The 19,237-nt window shown below is 36.6% G+C and overlaps 1 protein-coding gene across 3 annotated transcripts in view; it reads left to right on the top strand.

Moving 5' to 3' along the window:
• TNFRSF19 (TNF receptor superfamily member 19) overlaps positions 1-12,280 on the top strand; it is a 55,362-nt gene extending 43,082 nt beyond the window's left edge. For all 3 annotated transcript variants that reach the window (XM_021530631.4, XM_077781460.2, XM_021530632.4), the window contains exons 6-10: positions 2,717-2,881; positions 4,140-4,265; positions 5,065-5,167; positions 7,200-7,600; positions 10,016-12,280. In XM_021530631.4, coding sequence (XP_021386306.2) covers positions 2,717-2,881; positions 4,140-4,265; positions 5,065-5,167; positions 7,200-7,593 — 788 coding nt within the window. In that variant the 3' untranslated portion in view covers positions 7,594-7,600; positions 10,016-12,280. The remainder of the gene's footprint in view (positions 1-2,716; positions 2,882-4,139; positions 4,266-5,064; positions 5,168-7,199; positions 7,601-10,015) is intronic.
• The last annotated feature ends 6,957 nt before the right edge of the window (positions 12,281-19,237 follow it).

The following is a 19,237-nucleotide window of genomic DNA, read 5'->3' as shown; positions in this document are numbered from 1 at the left end:
TGAAGGTGAAGATGAGTGGTAGGCATTCTCAGGAATAGAAAATTGCTTTCTCAAGTGAAAAAAAAAAAAAAATCAACAAAATAAATCTTAAATAGCTAGGTGGCTAAAAAAAATTTAAGTTTTGCCATCCCTATTTAAAATGAAATCACTGTATTTCCAGTTTGAATATTGCTGATGGACATTAAAGAAATACATAATTTATATTTTCCTAGAATACATAATATGTAACCATACTTGAAAATAGATGTATTTTTAAGCAAATGAATAGAGACAAAAATATAGAAGCTTCATCTCCTGTGCTTTTTCTTTTTTCCCTTCAAAATTGATAATTCTTTTTTTCTGCAAATTGTGAAGAACTATTTAGTGCTCTTAAGTACATTAATAAAAATAGATGTAATGATATAAAAATATTTGAAGATGTTCAGATCAGTTTTTTTATTGTCTGTTTTTTAAATGCTTGTCCAGTCTATCTTTAATCTTCTAAAGACTAGATCAGGCAGTTAACTAAAATTGAAAACCTGATACCAAAGCACAGTCGGATCTTCACACTAAAACCAGCACACCTTGCTATATAGAAAGGATTTTATATATATTTGCTGCTTCTCACAGATATCCTGGAACTTCATGCAGAAATTTCTTCAGTCTGCTAAAACTATAAACTTAAAATTACAGCTGCAATATCCTAGACACTGAATGAAAAGTTTTTTTTTTTCTGTGGGAGATTGAGGTGCTCCTGCCAAGAGCATTCAAGTTATGACAAAATAATTATGACACTTATTGCATTTTCTTTAAAAGTAACATTGGACATTTGGAAAAGAGGCCATAGAACTTAGCTATGACTGAGAAACTAGCATGGCTCTGTCCTCTCTGCACATTCCCTCCAAGGATTTCTACAAACTGATGAGGTTCCCCTGACCCTTCTTGAGCTTGAGGCATCCCAGCTCTCTCAAACTTTGATCACAGGAGAGAGAATCTCCAGTTCCTCAGTCATTTTTGTGGCTTCTCTGTTGTACTTTCTCCAGTTGCTCCACTCTACAATTTGGCAAGTTGAAAGCATGTAAAAAAGATCTGCTATGAATTTGCTCTTCAGATTTTGATGTGACAGTGGAACATAATAGTACAAATTGAATGTAAATGGAAAAATTTAAGCAAATGTAAATGCAGCAACACTTATTTCTCTTCATGCTGAAATCAGGAAATGAACAATGAAACTTTCTTTCTTCTGTATAATGGCCATGATCTGATCTCTCCACCTTTTTATATTACCCTATTTACTAGCAACTACATGATACTATAAGCTACAAAAACTGTTTTTATTTAATACATTTGGTGCATTATTTCTTTAATTTTCTGGATTCTTTATTTCATAGAATAGAGTGTTTTCTTTGGTGTTAAGTGGTCTAAAGTCTTAGAATTAAGTAAATTTTTCAAAATTCCTCGGTTTTTTCAATCCCTATAGGTATTATAACAAAGCAATATGGTATCACAACCTCTTTGGTGCCTATGTTTGATGTGTGTAGAGGAAATACCACAGCTATTCCAGAAAATTATTCCTGAGTAATACAATTCCACTAGCTAGGCTAGGAGGTTCTCTCCTGACATTATGAAATTGCAGTAATGATATTGCACAATTGTATTTATGTACAATTTGATTAGAGGTTTTAACATACTCTGGCAGACATTTATCTCAAAATTTAGACTTACGACTGCATGGACCATTTCTTAGGTTATTATAGTCTTTAGGTTTTAACCAAATATCTTCTGGGATAAATAGGCACAGTAATTTATTTTTGAAAGTTAGTAAAATATGGTTTGTGGTTTCTTAAAATTTTGCTGTCATAGAGGTACTCTATGTTTTATTCATTTTTTCTTATTGAATTTAGGAAGACTTCACAATTGATTGAAATAGATGGGCTGTCAAAATTCATAGGTTGCTTAAAAAATAATTTAATTTTAAAATACATAATTTAAGACAGTTTCAACAGTTGTAGTTAAAATTTTCATCCTTTAAAATTATTTTTCACTTTCCACTTAAAGATAAAAACATTTGTAGCTGGAAACATTGCTTAAGTCTTCACTAATTTGGGTATAAAGTTGATCTGTTTAATGTTGACTAGAGATATTATCTAGTATTAAAAAAAAAAAAATCACTGAAGAAAAAGTTTGCAGAGTTGAAATTCTGGGTTTGATCTTGGAAGTGACCATGATATCATGACATATGCAACAAAGCAGGATGATAATTTTGACAGCATTTGAACTTCTGTGGGTGTCTCAGTGCCCAAAAATTTCCTTATTAAGGGAAGTTCATGTATTTGTGCCTCCCTCTAGTGGATCACCCTCTCAACTCTGCACTAGGAAATGTTCTCCATATTAAATTCATGTGGCATTAAACATTCAAATGTCTTTGTTTCCATGGTGAGGATCTGATTCCATTCTCATGGACAGTTTAAATGTGTTTGTGTGCATCTTCGCTCATTATGGCACATTTTGCAATATATCTTTTCTAAGATTCCTTTTCATACTGAAGGTGCCGATGATCATATCTATCTATATATGCAACTAATGTTGCACAAATAAAGACATTTTCCTATTTTAAAAAAACATTCTCTTTTTTTTTTCCTGTGCCACACACCTCTTTTTCCCAGACTTTCATTTACATGATTATTTTCTGGAAATGTCTGCAGTCTGCCTTAACTATTATTTAATTATATTTCAGGTACTACCAAGGTGAATCTTGTGAAGATCCCTTCAACTGCTTCCAGCCCTCGAGACACTGCTCTGGCAGCTGTTATCTGCAGTGCACTTGCAACAGTGCTCTTGGCTCTTCTCATCCTTTGTGTTATCTATTGCAAGAGGCAGTTCATGGAGAAGAAACCAAGCTGTGAGTTTCAAATTTTTCCTGTTTCTTGGTGATATTTATAGAGTGGTATTAGTTTGGCAGATCTCTCTGTAGGTAAGGAAATTAAATGTCTACATCTTTTAAGCAAGTTGAGCATTGAGATGGTCAATGTAGCAGAGTCCAGGACTCCATCCACGTTTGTCAGCTCAGTGTGGGAATTTCAGCTGCTATTGAGAAAATGCTGTGTAAATGCCCAGAAATACTCCAATTGCATCAATCCCATGTCATACTCTGCTAGATGCTGCACAGATACATTTGGACTATTCATGATGGGACATTAAAGAGTTGCAATGTCAATGTGGAAATACCAGTTTGGTATTTCAGTGCATCAAATGCTATTGTGAAATACAGATTAGGTCATCCAGATAATGAATGGCCAGATAATGACCAGTGTAGATGAGAGATTTGTCCTTAACAGTTTTGGTTTTATGGGCATATTCAAGATGAATTAAATGCCTGAGACAGATTTGTAAATTTATTTTAAATCCTTAACAGCTCATCAATGTAATTTGTTTATAGTAAACATTTTTCTGCCTCTTAATTTAAATTAAGAAAGAAGAAAGTGAAAAGCACTCTTAATTCCCATTATAAAACTTTTATTAAAATGTGTTTATAGCATCTAATGAACCCTGGATGCCAAACAAGAACACTCTCTAGGATGAATTGACCTTACTGCTGCTCTCAGCACAAGCGGAAATTTACAGAGGCATTGTAAGAATTGTTCCTAACCTAGAATTTGCTTTAGACATGAGTTTTGAGAAATTCTGACACGAATTACACTGAATTCAGACTTCATTTAGTGAAGTGCAGTAATTTGTTTCTCTTGGCCTACAGTTATAGAGATTAAAGGTAGTCTGCTGTTAATATAAAGCTCTTTGAGATAATATAAACAAAATCCCAGTGGCTGAAAGCTGACTCTGGAAAATTTCAGATGGGAATCATGGAGAATCATTAACCACTGCAAAAATGTAACAGTGAATAAGATATACTCTCAAATCATCAAAATGAGAGCAGATGTCTTCCTAGAAGAGGCTGTAGTTAAACCAGCTGTTCTAGGCTTTGTTGCAAAAGCCATTGTTTACATTATTGGAAGCCACACGGTCACTATGGATCTTTCAACTGGAAAATGTATGGACATACTTTATAGCATGAAAATTACACATTTTGTAAAGATAGAGAGCTCTGAGGAGGAAAGAGGGTAACACTTACTGACATAGATTTCTATTCACTTTATTCCCAGGGTCTCTGAGATCACAAGACATTCACTACAACGGCTCTGAATTATCATGTTTTGATAGACCACGGCTAAGTGAATATGACCACAGAACATGTTGCCAGTGCCAAAGAAGTGCATCACAGACATGTGGTATGTTATGTCTACTGAAAGGTGACTTTATTTTATCTAACACTTGAGTTGTGACAATTCAACTCCAGAGCTAACACTGTCAAACTATCCTTTGTCCTAGGTTAATTTCTTAATAAGCAGAAAGGATTTTTAAGTAGCTATTGGGGCTTTTTGTTTCTTCCTGTATTCATTTTAGTAACTTCACTTGAAAAAAAAATTAAAATGTCTATCTCATTTATTTCTGATAAAAATAGCACTGCATATGGCTTTGAGACTTAAATTAGTGTGAAGGATTTACCAGAGAGTATCTAAGAATGTGATATGAATGCTAAAGGACATTAACAACCTGGATAATTAAATAATTGTCATTTTTTTGAAGTCATGTCATAAAAAATGCAGTTACGACATTAAGAAACAATAATAAGGCAATAAGAAATAATAATAATAATAATTAAGAAACACAAAGTTTAACACAAAAGCACTGGCTTAAATATCATCCTGATAGCTTTACTCAGAATGCTTCCACTTATGTGTATTCAACTGAGAAGAAAATTAATTTTAAAAATAGGTACTCATGACTGGCTTCTATGTCACTACTAGAGGAAAGACCTGGCTTTTATAAAAATTTCAATTTTAAAAGAATAAAGATTTTTTAAAAATGTTTTTACAGCAAGAAATCTCTTGCTGTAAAAACATTTCCTCAATCCATGTATTATAATGTAACTAGCAAAATAATACTCAAATTTGAAAAAATCAGAGACTAAGTTTATACAGAGCTTTGATAGTTTAAACACTACTAAAATTAATTTTCATTCCTTAGGACCAGTTCACTTGATTCCCTCACTGTGCTGTGATGAAACCTGTAGCATGGAGCACAGCAGTCACAGTTGTGCTTTCCACTCACAGACCACGCTCAATGAAAGGTAACTTAGATTTGCAAATGTGTATTAAACATGAAGTATTTTTTATGCAGTCAAATTAATATTTATACAGACATAACAGCTGCTTGAAGTGGAATGAGGGATTTTGATGAGCTGTACCCATATCATCCCAAGATGACAGTGTAAGAATAGATTGTGCAAGAATAGGTTTATGGTGAAAAAATTAAGTATTACTTAGTAAATACTGATTTGATCCATGGGTTTCTCTGAAGAAGTGGCTTCTCTCACAAGCAGATAATGTTCCTTCTACTCTGTGGTACCTTATAGGCTTTGGCCACCCCCTCTTCTGCTAATGGTTAGCAAGTTGCTGCATAAACCCATGAATCTGGGGGGATTGAAGTGCAGCTCACAAGTGGCATGAAGATTTTTTTTTAAGAAACACTTTAGGATGGCAAGATTTGAAATATCTGTTATTTCTGAATTTCTAGCAGGTTTTAACTTTTATTTTCTCCCAGTCAGCTGAGTATAAGTATAGTAGTAGTTATTTTTACAGCAGGGCCACGAGCTAAATATATAAAATTTATGGTGTCCTTCAGAGTTTCCCGGTTACAGATTTTAATACAGGATGTATTTATTTCTTTTAGCTAGAATGATTTTCCATATAAGGTTTAAACTGGTCTTCAGCTGTTTTGTTCTTATGGCCACATGTTACTAAAAATGTAGAGGCAGCTTCTTCATAAGTATTGTTTGTGCAAGGTGACTTAGCGACCTAAGTACAAATATCTAAATCTTCTATAACAACTTGTTTAAATACCAACAAGCTTGAGTCATCCTTGTATACCACTGAGGCTGACAAATTGAGAGTTGTGTACTTTTTGAGGAATCTTTTGGTTAAGGCTTTAAAAATAACTGTAATATCCATGCTATGTGGACATCAAAGATCCTGTGGTTCCTTCCAGTAGAAATGGAGCTTGTGCCAATTTCCTTTACCAGAATAATGTATTTCCTTCAATTGTGGTGCAATGTCCTGACTTTTGGCCTCATCTCTGCAAATTCTTTGTGTGTATATCAAAGCTATTAAAGCATCATGTTTTGGAAATGAGTAAGGCTTCTTAAAAATTGTTCTAGGCATGTTGATATGGGACAAGTTTTGTCACACTGCATATCAGACTTAATATAGCCTTTGCATTTTTAAAAATCTGTAGAAGATTTTTGGAAGTAAAACATATTGGTGTAACTTCCTGGTTTTGTTAATACTTATTTTGGTGTATATATAGTGAAAAACACTACTGGACTTTCAACAGCGTTTGGCACATGTCACTATTATGATGCACTTTAAATAAACTTGAGGTAGATAATACTGAGTTTCCACTTCTACTTTCTTCCATTTTCCATAAAATAAAAATAATTCTTACTCTACTTTAACATTATGTCCTTATTTCACATTTTGAAGGCTAGACATAACAAACTGAAAAATCTAAAGTGAATGCCTTAACAGGTTTAAAGCAAACATGAAGTTTCAAGAAGCCTTGTTGCCCATTCCATTCTTCCAGTCTGAAGCCATTTTACTTTTACTTCCATTAGTTTTTTGTCTATCTACAGTTTGGGGGAGAAGAAAAACCAAACCCCTCCCCTGGTGTTGAAGATGCTAGACTGCCCAACCACCTTTGTTGCTGCACTTCAAGCCTGTTACATCTTGTCTTAATACTCCCCTATCAATGCAGTGAGAAAAAAAAAAATCCTTCTTCTTTGTGACAGTGTTTATATCTGAATACTACTATAATATTTTTGTTATATTTCTGACCCTAAACAACCCCAACTGTAGTTCATGTTCTGTGGAATCCTGGATTCACTGTCCAAAGTAGTGTTCACCAGGCCTTTTGTCATTTCCAGACAAGGAACAAACTGTATTCCTTCTCAATAGAATTAGTTTGTACAGGATGTCTCTAGAGTATTAATGTAACTCTATTAAACCTTCTTGAAATACCTATAATTACAAATGATCAGTAATTAAAATTCTGATAATATTTTCTGGAATGCTCTGTAAACCATGTGCCTTTTAATCCTTCTGCAGAGCTTCTGATTCTGTTGGAGAAATGATTCCTGCTTTCCTTGGTTCTCTTTCACACTCTACTTGTGGAGACATTCCAGATGCTTGGCCTCTTATGCAAAACTCAGCTTGTTGTGACAGCATTTCTATCTGTGAATCATATTCAGAACTGGCTGAAGGATCTACAAAATCCTGCAGCCCTGAGACTGAAAATGCAGCCGCTGTTGAATTGGATAATAACCAGGAACCAAGTGAAGTACTTATTTCAGCTAAGTCTCTTGATGGAAATGTTGCAAAGTCCTTTGAAATCTCCGAACACAGAACATGCACAGAAGTTTCATCACTTCAGAACTCGGTGACTGCTGAGGGCCAGCCAAAGACAAAGTGTAATGGAACAACAAATGACTCTACGGACTGACAAAGAGGTAAAAAACATAACTACAAAGGAATGAGAATAAGTGCTCCAGGCATGTAGAGCTAGATAAATATAAAATTGCAAGAAGTTCTAGGGTTATATTTCTCCATAGGTTACACCTAGCTATTGCTGAAATAAATTAAACCTCTACAAGAGATCCAGCAGTTTCACGTTTTTAAACCATTAACTACATTTGAAAGGTGTAATTACGTAAACTGTGGTGTTGAAATATTATTCAGAACACAGGAGTAAATCTGTACATCAGTCAGCTTTTATCAAGGATAATTTTTTTCATTAAATTTCAAAAGAAAAATTCAGTTCAATAGTCTTGTGACCAAATCATCGTGTGAGGCTAGCCTTTGTTTATGAATGAGAACTGAGGAATTGGCTTTGCTTATTGCAAATAAAGCATAAAAGACATACAATGTTCATCTAAAAATATTTACAAAGCCTTTCTGTAGAGTCATTGCAGTAGTACTAGAAACACGAGAATCTCAAATGCCTTATAATGCCATTTATATTCCCATGTCATCAGATAAAACATAAGTTAGTCTATAAAGTGCAACTTTATCTATAAAAGCTCAGAGAAAATACAGGTCTGAGGTCAAAGTGCAAAGACGTGATAAACAATTGTCTCAACTATGTAACAATGGAGCTGTTGCAAAAAGTCACACTGCTGCTGCTTCATCATTATATCTTTTTGAATATTAGCTGTGCTCCATATTTTTAAAATGGAATTTTCTACTTTTGGAAGTAATCCGGGGCCTCAAGTAACTAATCTGTGAAAGGATCCCAAATTATGGCCTGTGTTCTGATGGCAAGTGGTGTTGTTACTCCAGGCTTATGCAGGTTGTGGCTGAAAGAAACAGTCTCCTGTGCATGAACTCAGAGGCAGGAACACAAGAAGTTGCCACTAATATTAATAATGCACCAAACTTAATTAAGAAAATTATGCTATCTGTAATTATTAAAATTTTGGGCCATCTGCAGAAGTAAAACTGCATTCCTTTGATCCGCTTCCATTTGATTTGCATTAACACTTTTGTATTATTCCTAAATATGAAGTAGAAAGTAGTATTTAGTAAAAACCACACATATTCTGAAAAGTATGCAAGAGCAGTAGTTTCTTTGTAAATCCGGCCTTAATTGTTTAGGTGACATTGTCAAGAGGGGGAAAGGGAAGGGATCTGACTGTTAAATCAAGAATAGTTTTGCCATTGACTTCAATGGAACTTGTCACCCTGAACATCTACTGTGTCAGTGATAACATCAGCCTTATCCAGGTGGCACATGTTTCTCTCAATGTATTATTTACAGTGTAAAGTTTTGTCTGTAACAATGCTGGGCACTACCTGCCCATGTGTCAGATAGCAGCACTGACAGTTTTATTTTTGTGTGTGCCCAATATCATTTGGTGACAGTCGTATTCTGTAGCTGTGTGTAGGAGAGGACAGTGACATGGATACAACTTCAGATCTCAACACTGCTAGTTCCCAGCAGTTTTAAGAGAATGCATTTCCATATTAACAAGATTTTAAAAATCATAAATTTGTGGGTGTTTTCCCACCAAACCATGCATCAACTTCAGAGGCATGCAATTAATATTATTTAAGAATTTTCTTAGCTCAAAAGAACCACAGGATTTCAAAATATGGCTACAAAAATTAGCTTTTATTTCACTATACTTGTTATGGTATATGAACTGTAAATTTTCTTATTGATTCCTATGTGTATGGAGACAGCTTTTCTAGCATCTCAAAATCCTGTATGCTTTGATAGTAGTCTACTGTCCTCTATTACTACTGAGATTTCTGTATACATTTTAATAATCAAGGTCTTCAGGAAGGTTAAGTTTTTCTTCTTTTTTTTTCCTATGATAGACCGACCCTACTGATAATTTTGTACAATTTCTCCCCATTCAGGCTCTACAGTGCATCATTATGTGTGCATTTTTGGCAAAGAAATTTCAGTAGTGTTCACAGGACAGGATCAAGACTAGACTTACTTGAGATGTATTTTGAGAACAAACACTGGCTTACTGTAAAACTCCAAAACAATTATTTCATCACAGTCTATAGTTTTTTTTTCCCATCTGCTCTTCATCTTTCCTGTCTTTTTGAAATATTTTGAGGCAAGGATGGTCTTTGTACTGCCTGAGGATGTATTACAGTCTTGCATAGGTCAATGTTTTATTGTTATATTTTGAAAGAATAACATAAAATCAGAATATAGCATATTTTATATATGTACACACAAGTCTAAGCTTTTTACTGTGGGTTTTCATACACGTTTAATCTTCAGGTGTAGGTGAATTTTACAGCAGGCAGTAAGTATACCTCTACTCTTTTATTGTTTAGTCAAATACAGAAGTGCATATAGGTTTCTTACAAATTTATGTAACCACTCTTTTCTCTCTTTGTTTTAGGGACTGGAGCTGTTTCTCTCAGCAGTAAAGCTGAATGCTTGCCTTACACTCCCCTGCTGATTCTCATCAAACATACTCTGGTCTTCAGTGTTCCATGGTTTCCAATCCATCTGGAAAAAAAATGGCATCATCTCACACCTTCTGAGCAGTTGTGTCTGAGCTGTAACAGCTGTGAAGTTAAACTTCAAGAAGCATCCTGTGAAGACCCTGAAAGTGGATTTATGACCTTTTCAATCTTTATTTTTAATTCCTCAGAGTCTCAAAACATCTAATGGAGTGAGCTTAATAGTATATGTAAATACAGTAAGAAGTAAAAATATTTCAGTTTGTTTAAGGGGGGGAGGTCTCAAATATGGCTATAGATGTCAGAAGATGTGGGACAACATGGTGCCAGTTACTCTGCCTGCAGATTTGTGCATGCATTAGGATTTTTTTTTTTTCTGCTGGTTCTAATTTTAAATAGTATTCTTGCTATTGAAGGATGAAAAAAAAATCCATTTATGTTTATAAAAGGATCACCTATTAATAAACTGAAGCTTTTGTTATGTATTACATTATAGTCAATAAGCTAGTTTGGGGAGTTAGAGAATTAGCATGTTACAGTATGTGTGGTTGAAGTCCCCTCCATCTAATTATTACATTTTTGGGAGGTGGCATTGTTCTGTTAAGTGTATCAGGAGATTAGCTTTAAATTAGATTTAGTTTCATGAAGGTCAGACATATAGATAAGGACATTTAATTAGTAGTCTCAGTATTGGAATAAAGCACTTCTTGTTATAGCTTATAATTTTGAATGTTGAAATAATTATAATCAACTGTCAAATCAAAATGTCAGACTATAGCAGGTATGCCATGAAAGTATTTATGCAGTGAGACTGTTACCAAGATTTTCTATTAATGCATTATTTTTAAGGGTCAAGCTCTGTGGTGAACTAATTTTGTCTTTTAGGAGTCACCTTGAATCAAGACCCTCTGTTCTTCTTACTGTAATTCTTACTGTCAATTCAAATTTTCCACACAAAACATAAGAAGTGGTTTGCTTTATCACACCCCTTAATATTTTTTTTCAGCATTTTCATCCCTAAAATAGTTTTTGCTTTGTGGATAATGACAATAACCTCCACTGATTAATGACACTCAACAGGCTCATACTTGTCTGTGATGAACTCTAGCAATTATTCCTTAAAGTACCCAATGTGCCTTGACTAAAGCAAAGCAATCAGCAAAGCAGATGCCAACAAATTGGCAATAAATATTACTCATCTTTCCACACATGGTTTGTGTGGCAATGGAAAGGTTGAGACAATATTCAGAATCCATTATGGAAAAAGACTTTTGCTTTGAAGCACACAGAAGAAGGTTGGACCTGCACAAAGATAGCTAAAAACAGAACAGGCAGCCATGGCAGAGAGACACTCCAGCTCTTCACCAGTGAGACAATTCATTTGTGCAAAAGCCATGAACAACACTTCCCAAATTCAAGCCAAACTGAACAAGCTACCCAAGTGATTTCTTTGCTGTTGTTGGGTTTGGTGTTTTAAGTAGTAGATACCACCTTTTGGTCACTGATGGAATAATAAGCAGTTATACAGTACAATTACTCAGATAAATACTTTCACATATATATTTAAATATGAGTAGTTTTGAATAATTTCTTTGTATACTTTCATACATTTAAGAAGTTACAAAACATTATTTTTCACTACATGTGCATGAAGAGATGTGTGCTCCTCTGTATATACTTTGTAAATAGAAAAAAAATCCAATGTGCATTTCAGTATATGGCAAAATATTTCCAGAACATATAGAGATTTAACTTTTCACTAATAACAGTTATTGAAAAAGCAATGTTCAAAAATTTTGCAAGCATCTGCCACAGTGTGTTTTCTCATTGGAATTTAAACTTTGTATAATTTTTTTATTCAGCAACCCTAGAGAAAGATTTTTTTTTAATGAGTGAAAGCTTGATAGCAAATTGGGAGGAAAAAATGAAGAGAGTGTTTTTTAGATGTATGTGTATATTTTGTATATACTTTTTTCCTTAATTTAACCAAATTGGTCTTTTGTATATTGCCTGTGGCAAGCAATGTTGTACATGCCAATAGAAAACATCCACTATCACTGCATTTAGACTGCTCACATGTCATGTCTAGGGACTTAACAGTGCTGTTTTAAATACTCCTTTAACAAATGTAAATTAAAACCTTGTATAAATTGTTTTGTAATACTTTTTCTACTTGTGAATAAAATGTTATGTGAACCAGTCTTGGTTTGTTGACCTCAAATTAATAATAGCTTTCTGTACAAATTTAGTGATGAATTCTTCTAATTCTTTTAGAATTCCATAATGGGGTAATTGTATTAAGGTTATGGTAGAATTTGGTGTGTCTTTGTCTTGAGATGTTTGCAGTTTAGCAGTAACATCATTCTTCAAGCAGGAGGACCGTGAAGAAGCAGTAAATTAACATCAATCCTTAAATACATAGTGCTTCAAAACTGCTTAAAAATTCTGCTTCCCAAAAAATGAGGGGGGAAAAAAGAGATGGAGGAAAAAAGTCAGATTGCTGTCTTTACAATGTCTTAGAGAAGAGAACCTGGTGCTCCACACCACTTGGTTGTTTCAGACAAGACAGATAAGCAAATAATGAGACTAGCTGTATTTCTGAAGCAAGATTGGAGTCATGGCCCCAATTTAAATGATAAAAAAAGGAATGGCAGAAGACTGAGAAGAAAGAGAGATTTGATAATTGCATAAAATTGGTTCTTATGATAAAGCCATAAGCAGTAACTGGAAACTGAATCCAGATCAGGATTGCAGATAACATAAAACCAGGGTGCTTGTGCTGGAGTGTGTGATTTTTGGGGGGAAATTTGGGGGATACTCAAAAGCTGCTCTGTCCCTGTCTCTGGTTTAGTTGAGCAAATTTCACATTGGTTCTTCTTGATGTAATGCTGTTATTTCTACATTCTTTGAAGTACATAATCCAGAGTTTAACTGGGGATCTCCTGCCCAGAATAGCGAGGACTTTTTATTACCTCTGTGTCCATGTGCTGCATTTCTGAGCAGTCTTCTCCTTGTTTTCTGCTCTGACTGCCACATGCCCAGCCCACCTGAGTGTCCTTGGAGTTCACTTGGAGGTCTGCAAGTCTGCACAGCAGCACATGGCATGTCTGGGAGGTCACTTTGTGCCAAGACAAGGATCTTCATGACTCTCAGCACTGCCAGGATTGCAATGGAGTGCCCCCAGCAAAAAAATTTTAAAATATAATCAATAAACAGGAATTGAAAATCAGATATTTACTCTATCTGGAAACTAAGTACAACTGAGAACACATGACATACATGACCACAAAATTTGCATAATGTTTGCTCATATCAATTAGTATATAAATGTCATTAACATATAAATGTCATTAACAAGGCTGCAATTTTCCATCCAAGCTTTCCAGAAGGTCTACAAAAAAATCCACCCACCCCAAAATCTTTTCCCTGCTTGCATTCCTATTCAGTACAACAGTATTTCCTGCCTTTTCTACAAGGTAGACAAGCCCTTAATCCAGTCCTCCTCATCCTACCAGGAGTTTGAGATCACATGGCTTTTCCCTTTGTTGTGGGCTCTTTGAGGGCCTTTGGTTTGCATTCCTATGAAGTCCCTCCAAGCAACAACCTCCATGCATTAAATTAATCCTCTCACTGTCTCTGGTGATGGAGGTTTAGATCAGTACCTGCAGCACATTCCAGCGCAGACACTGCTGCTTTGTTTTGCCCTTATAAAAAGGGGGGATTGAAGGAGGGTGCAGTGTTCTATCAGGCATGGAGCAAGCAGAGGCTGGGCACTGCAGAACAGAGCCACACAATACACACTTTGTGCTGGCAGGGTGCAATTTAATCCATATTTAGTTTTGGCCTGAGTGATGGTAAAACCCACTTGCTCTTCACATAGCAGCACATGAGCCATTTCGATTATGTCCGATAAGGTGGCGCTTTCAATAGGACAAAAATAATCGTGGGTGGATTTGCTGGGGAGCCTGCTGGTTTCCACAACAGCACTGAATGATGGGATTAGAGGAAATGTTTTCTAATAGCCAACTGAAGGAGAAGGTGGCAGATTGGGGGCACACTGAGGCTTCTACACAGCACCACAGTTTCAACAGCAGGGTCAGCCGAGTAGGACCAAGGGGCTTTTCCCATAATTTGATTTTCTAAATCCTTACCAGAGTTGGAATTTTTTTTTTTTTTGATTGATCTGACAAAAAGAGATTTGGCTTGTTCAAAAGGTTATAAATGACATTTTTCTAAAGCATTGGTGGAAAAGTAGACAAAAAGAGAAAGCAGCTTTTAGAAAGTGCTTTCCCTGAGCCTTTGTGGAGTTTTCCATTTCTTTTACCCAAGTTTCAGCCTCAGTTTATGGATGGATAATTCACATGCTATTTCACATGCAAAAATTCTCTGAAGTATAGCAGCTAATATATCAAAATATGGTTGTAACCAACAGTTTAAGGGAGAGCACTGATTTACAAGTTAGAAAAAAATATTAAACCTTGGAATTCCAGAGACCATTTTGATTTGCCCCAGATTTGTATCACACAGTTCATTGGAACATGACAATAAACATATATAAATACAGAATGTGTGCAAAATAATTAACTTGTCACCTTGCACATGACCTGAGGCAGGGCATTGTCCAGGTCAGTTAGTAATTTTATTCCTAAATCCTTAAACTTGAAGAAATTACAGAACACTGTGGACCAATTCAGAGGAGGCCTGTACACACACCACCCAAGCATTTATTCTGCATGTGGCATAGATTACAAAATGAACTGAGAACATAAAAAAAAAATACTAAAGATTCTGTTTCAGCTTTTTAAAATGCCTTTCAGCCCAGGTCTCCAAGCACCATAGACATTTCACAGGCCAATATGGGAGCCTTAGGCAGGGGAGAAAGTTGCACACAATAGGTGTTCCACAGACCAATATTTAACAAAATGGCAGCAGTAGAGGTTATTTGCTATTAAAATAGGAATGAGAAAATAATATCTAGCTTTTAGTGCACCAAAAAAGAAAAGAAAGATCAAAAGCAGCCATTCCATTGCAAAACATATTGTAAAAGCCAAAGTAAAGCACTAGTCTACAGCCACCTTACTTCTCTAATTTCACATTCACTTAAACACACCTAAACTCTGCAGCAGCCCAAAGCAAAATGAGGCAGATCTGGAATCAGCAGAGTAACAGCATTTACCATGCCAGTTTTGTCCATACCTTGCAAATGTGCTTTCTTGCATATTGATCTTGATTCCAGCAAAGCTGAGTTTAGCATGAAGAAATTCAGCAGCAAGTATCAGCTTGGCCATTTGTTTAGCCATTTGTTGTCTCTCTGTTGCAAGAGAAAAAAGAAAGTTTCTGACCAACCTGGTGTTGATTTATGTTGTTAGATACAACAGAGGTTGTGTTCCTTTATCAGTTTCAGCTTTATTAAACCTTTTCCCTAAGGATGTTCAACAACTAAAGCTAAGGGGACACAGCACCAGTGCAAGAATGCGAATATCTTTCTGAGTGTCATACCAAAACAGATTCATAATATTCTAGCAAATAACACTTGCATTTTGTCAAAATTCATCACACTTTTTTGATATTTTGGGACTAAAAAGAGACAAAAAAATTATTGATCGAAAAAATCTATACACTTTGACAAAATGCTGTGAAAATTTACATAAGGAAGTTTTCTGTGGGAAGGTTTGTGCAGCTACTCCATGTTAAACCCTCAGTCTAATGAAATCCTCAATTTAAATATACCTTTAAATATACTTTAAACCTTGGAGGATCTGTTGCTTACTAAAGGAGGACCAATTATTTTTTTATGGTCAAGAACAACCTCAAAGTTATCTTCATACACTGTTTTGAAACTGTCAAAACAGATGGACTCAGGCAGAAGACACTCTAAATCCTTTAGGTGATAAAATGCCTATTGTATTGATGGGTTAATAGAAGCAAGCCCTGTGGGTTCAGCCTTCTCATTAATACAATGAGAGAAGCTGTGGGATCTGCAGGGAAGAGCTCAAGAATGCCATAAATTACATCTCCTGCAGCTTTCAACAACAAATAGACAGCACTGGAGTTTACTCAAGGTGTTGGCAAGTGCTGTAGAAGCAAGTCCTGGAAAATATCTGAGTGACAGATGATGTTTCCTAATACACAGAGTGTCACTGAGGAGGGCTTGTGGCATTTATAGCCCAGATGCTTTCTTTTCCTAGAGAAGAAACCTTTTAGTTGCCTTTCTGCAGCGAGGGGACTCTGGGCAGTGGGGGCAGCAGCAACAGCTGCAGGAGGCAGGGGACAACAGGGAGCAGTGCTGGCATTTCCAGCACACATTCTTGCAGCTGATTTCCCTCTGCAAGTCTAGAGGGGCAGACATAAGCTTTAAAGTGCTTGGAAGCCCAAAAATCCCCAAAGATGCAATACTGCACCTTCTGCACATGTATCAGCGTAGTAACTGCAACAGCTGAGAGAGGTAAGTAAAACTCAATTATCATCTGTTAGCTGAGGGGGTGAAACAAAAACAACTCGAAGTTTTGGATTCAAGGCTTCCTTGGATCTGCTTTCTGATGTTTGCTTTTCATCCAGTCCAAGGTCTACAGCTGCTGCAGCTCCTCTGAGGATACCCCTGTGGTTCTTACCTGATCTCAGGGAAGAGAAGTTGGCTTTCAGTTCAGCCTTGTCACACTCCATGCTGTGAGAGCTGGAGGGTTTAAATGCCTGACAATCTCTGTTCTTTTCCTAATTACCTCAGGTTTTGGACAAAACAAAAAAAAGACTGTATTCAGATTTTGCTTAACTTGCATTACATTTTCTCGTGAATAAAAACCAAAACAAGGCAGATATCCTAATGCCACCAGAATCTTAATGGCCCTGGAATCAGCTACTGCTTCATGCTGCTACTGCTGCTCTGTCCTCTGGGCTGGCAACCAGGCCAGGGAAAAAAAGCAAAACAACCACATCTTTGACCAGATCAACCCCAACCCACACCAAAAACCCATTCTTTAAAAGTCTGCTATTGGAACCACTGTCTATGGGTAGTTCAAACAAAAGAAAACAAAAAGGGGTGTGGGGGGGAAGAAACAGGAGAAAAAAAATGCATGAAAGTTGTACTGGAGAATCATTCAGCAAATGATTTAATACACAACTTCCTACTTGTGTATTAAAAGTTTAGCTAAATAACCCTGGGCTGCATGGGAAAACAAGTAGGAAAGAAAACTCTTGTATTCTCTAGAATTACCCTGCCCCTCAAGCATACCAGACATTTTATCTTCTAAGTCTCCATAAGATATCCAGTTTGTGAAGAAGACATGCTGCATTTACCCCTTTTTTCTTGACACAGGAGGATTTGTCCTCCCCATCCCCTGCCCCGTGTCAGAAATAGTAACACACTGAAGACTCTTTCCACTCAGGAAAGGAATGTCTCTCTCTCTCTTATCCCCTCTCCTGTTTTATGGCTGTCTGCCTTATTTATCACTGCTGCAATTGTCAGGTACTTGTTTGCCTGCTTTCCTCCAGACCTGCATTTCCCATTCTCCTCAACTGCCTGGTCTGATCTTCCCTTGCCACTGGAAAATAGAATTGGGGGTTTAAATCAATTAATTAGGAAGATGTAACACATGCACAAGGTAAAGCTAGCCTTTACAAAGGCAGAGAGCTCAAATTCAAAGCCAGTCTACCCAAGGATTTATTTGGTTGGATTCCTATCTGTGAACAGCTGCTTCTGAAATGGAAGAGAATCATAAAGTGCTTAAAATGGTGATTTTTAAGCACACGCCCTGATTGGGATTTTTCTGCAAGAACCCTCCATGAAAATTAGGGACAAGAGCTGGTCACAGCAGGGAGTTAGAGCTATCCATCACAATATTTTAAAATTGCTGATTAACAGGACTTACCCTCAGGTGCTGCAAAAAAATTATCTGTAGAAAAGATTAGACGGGTCAGCTGGGAAGTGTGATGGTTTAAACTGACTAGGAACACAAAGCTGCCCTCTTTTTTGGCCTGGAACATTCACTTTCTCTACCCTGAGATAATCTTACCATGAAATACTACAGCAAAACAAATAATCCTTCATATCAGATCTACTTTGCACACCTGGTATTCACCTCACTTTCCTAAAGGGGTGAGTCAAAGCAGGTTGGGCTGACCCGTTAGCTAAGACACAGCAGGGCATTCCCTCCTGTGCTTTTAGGCTGGTGGAAAACAGCACCAAAGAGCAAAGGAGTTACAGCAGAAAGGATGACACAGTTAAATTAGTCTCCTGCTTAGAACTACTAATTATTAATCAGCCCAAATCACATCTCAGTTAAACAGAAATTATTTTAACACTAATGTTTTAAAACACTTCAAAAACTTAAGAACAGCCAGATGGAAGAAGTGGAAGAAAGAATCCAATCTAATTTTGGTCAAAACAGGCAAGAGTCCTCATGGGCACCGGGAGAGGATGCCTGGGCAGGGAAACACCCACTGCCTGCAGGCTCACTGGCAGCACCCCACTTGTGGGGTGCTCATCTCTTCAACCTCCCCAGCTACTGATGGTGAACAAGTACACTGTAAATGACAAAATTATATATTTTTTATATTATGTTGTTACAATCTTTACACTTCTACAGGAAAAAAAAACTACAGTGCCCTAAAATAGGGACTTTCAGGAGCCCCTTCAGCTCTGGCTGATCCAGTCCCTCTGCAGCTCCTCACCTGCCCCCTGTGAAGGCAGAAGCAATGCCATGGCCATGGCTCACAGCAGTCCTCTGTCTGTCCCTGCAGCAGGAGCAATCCTGTGTTATCCTGGCATCTGCCCTCCCTTTGCTTTTGCAAAGTGTTTTGTCGTTGTTTGCTCAAAAGTCTTCCAGTGGGTGAATGGTTTTTACACAGGAAACATGTACATATGTACCACTGCCATGTCCTGCCATGCTGTGACATGTGGCCACAAAGGAGTGCTTGCACTTGGCCTACTTGTCTCCAGTTCTTTATTAGGTGATGGAGTGGGAAACTGCAAACTGGCATCAATGAGTGAGCCTTTTTCTTAGCATTACTCATGGACCTCCAGCAGCTGAAAAAGGTACTTCTGTCTGCAATTAATCCATCAGTTTGTGGTGTGTGGAAGCTCAGATTTAGGACTGTCTGAAGATGTTGCCACTACCATGTGTAAGTTCTTCCAGTGTTCTTCTGGATGGGGATATTTTGCT

Source organism: Lonchura striata, chromosome 1, assembly GCF_050655825.1.
Source record: "Lonchura striata isolate lonStrDom1 chromosome 1, ASM5065582v1, whole genome shotgun sequence".
NCBI lineage: Eukaryota > Metazoa > Chordata > Aves > Passeriformes > Estrildidae > Lonchura > Lonchura striata.
This window is presented reverse-complemented; position numbering and strand designations above follow the sequence as displayed.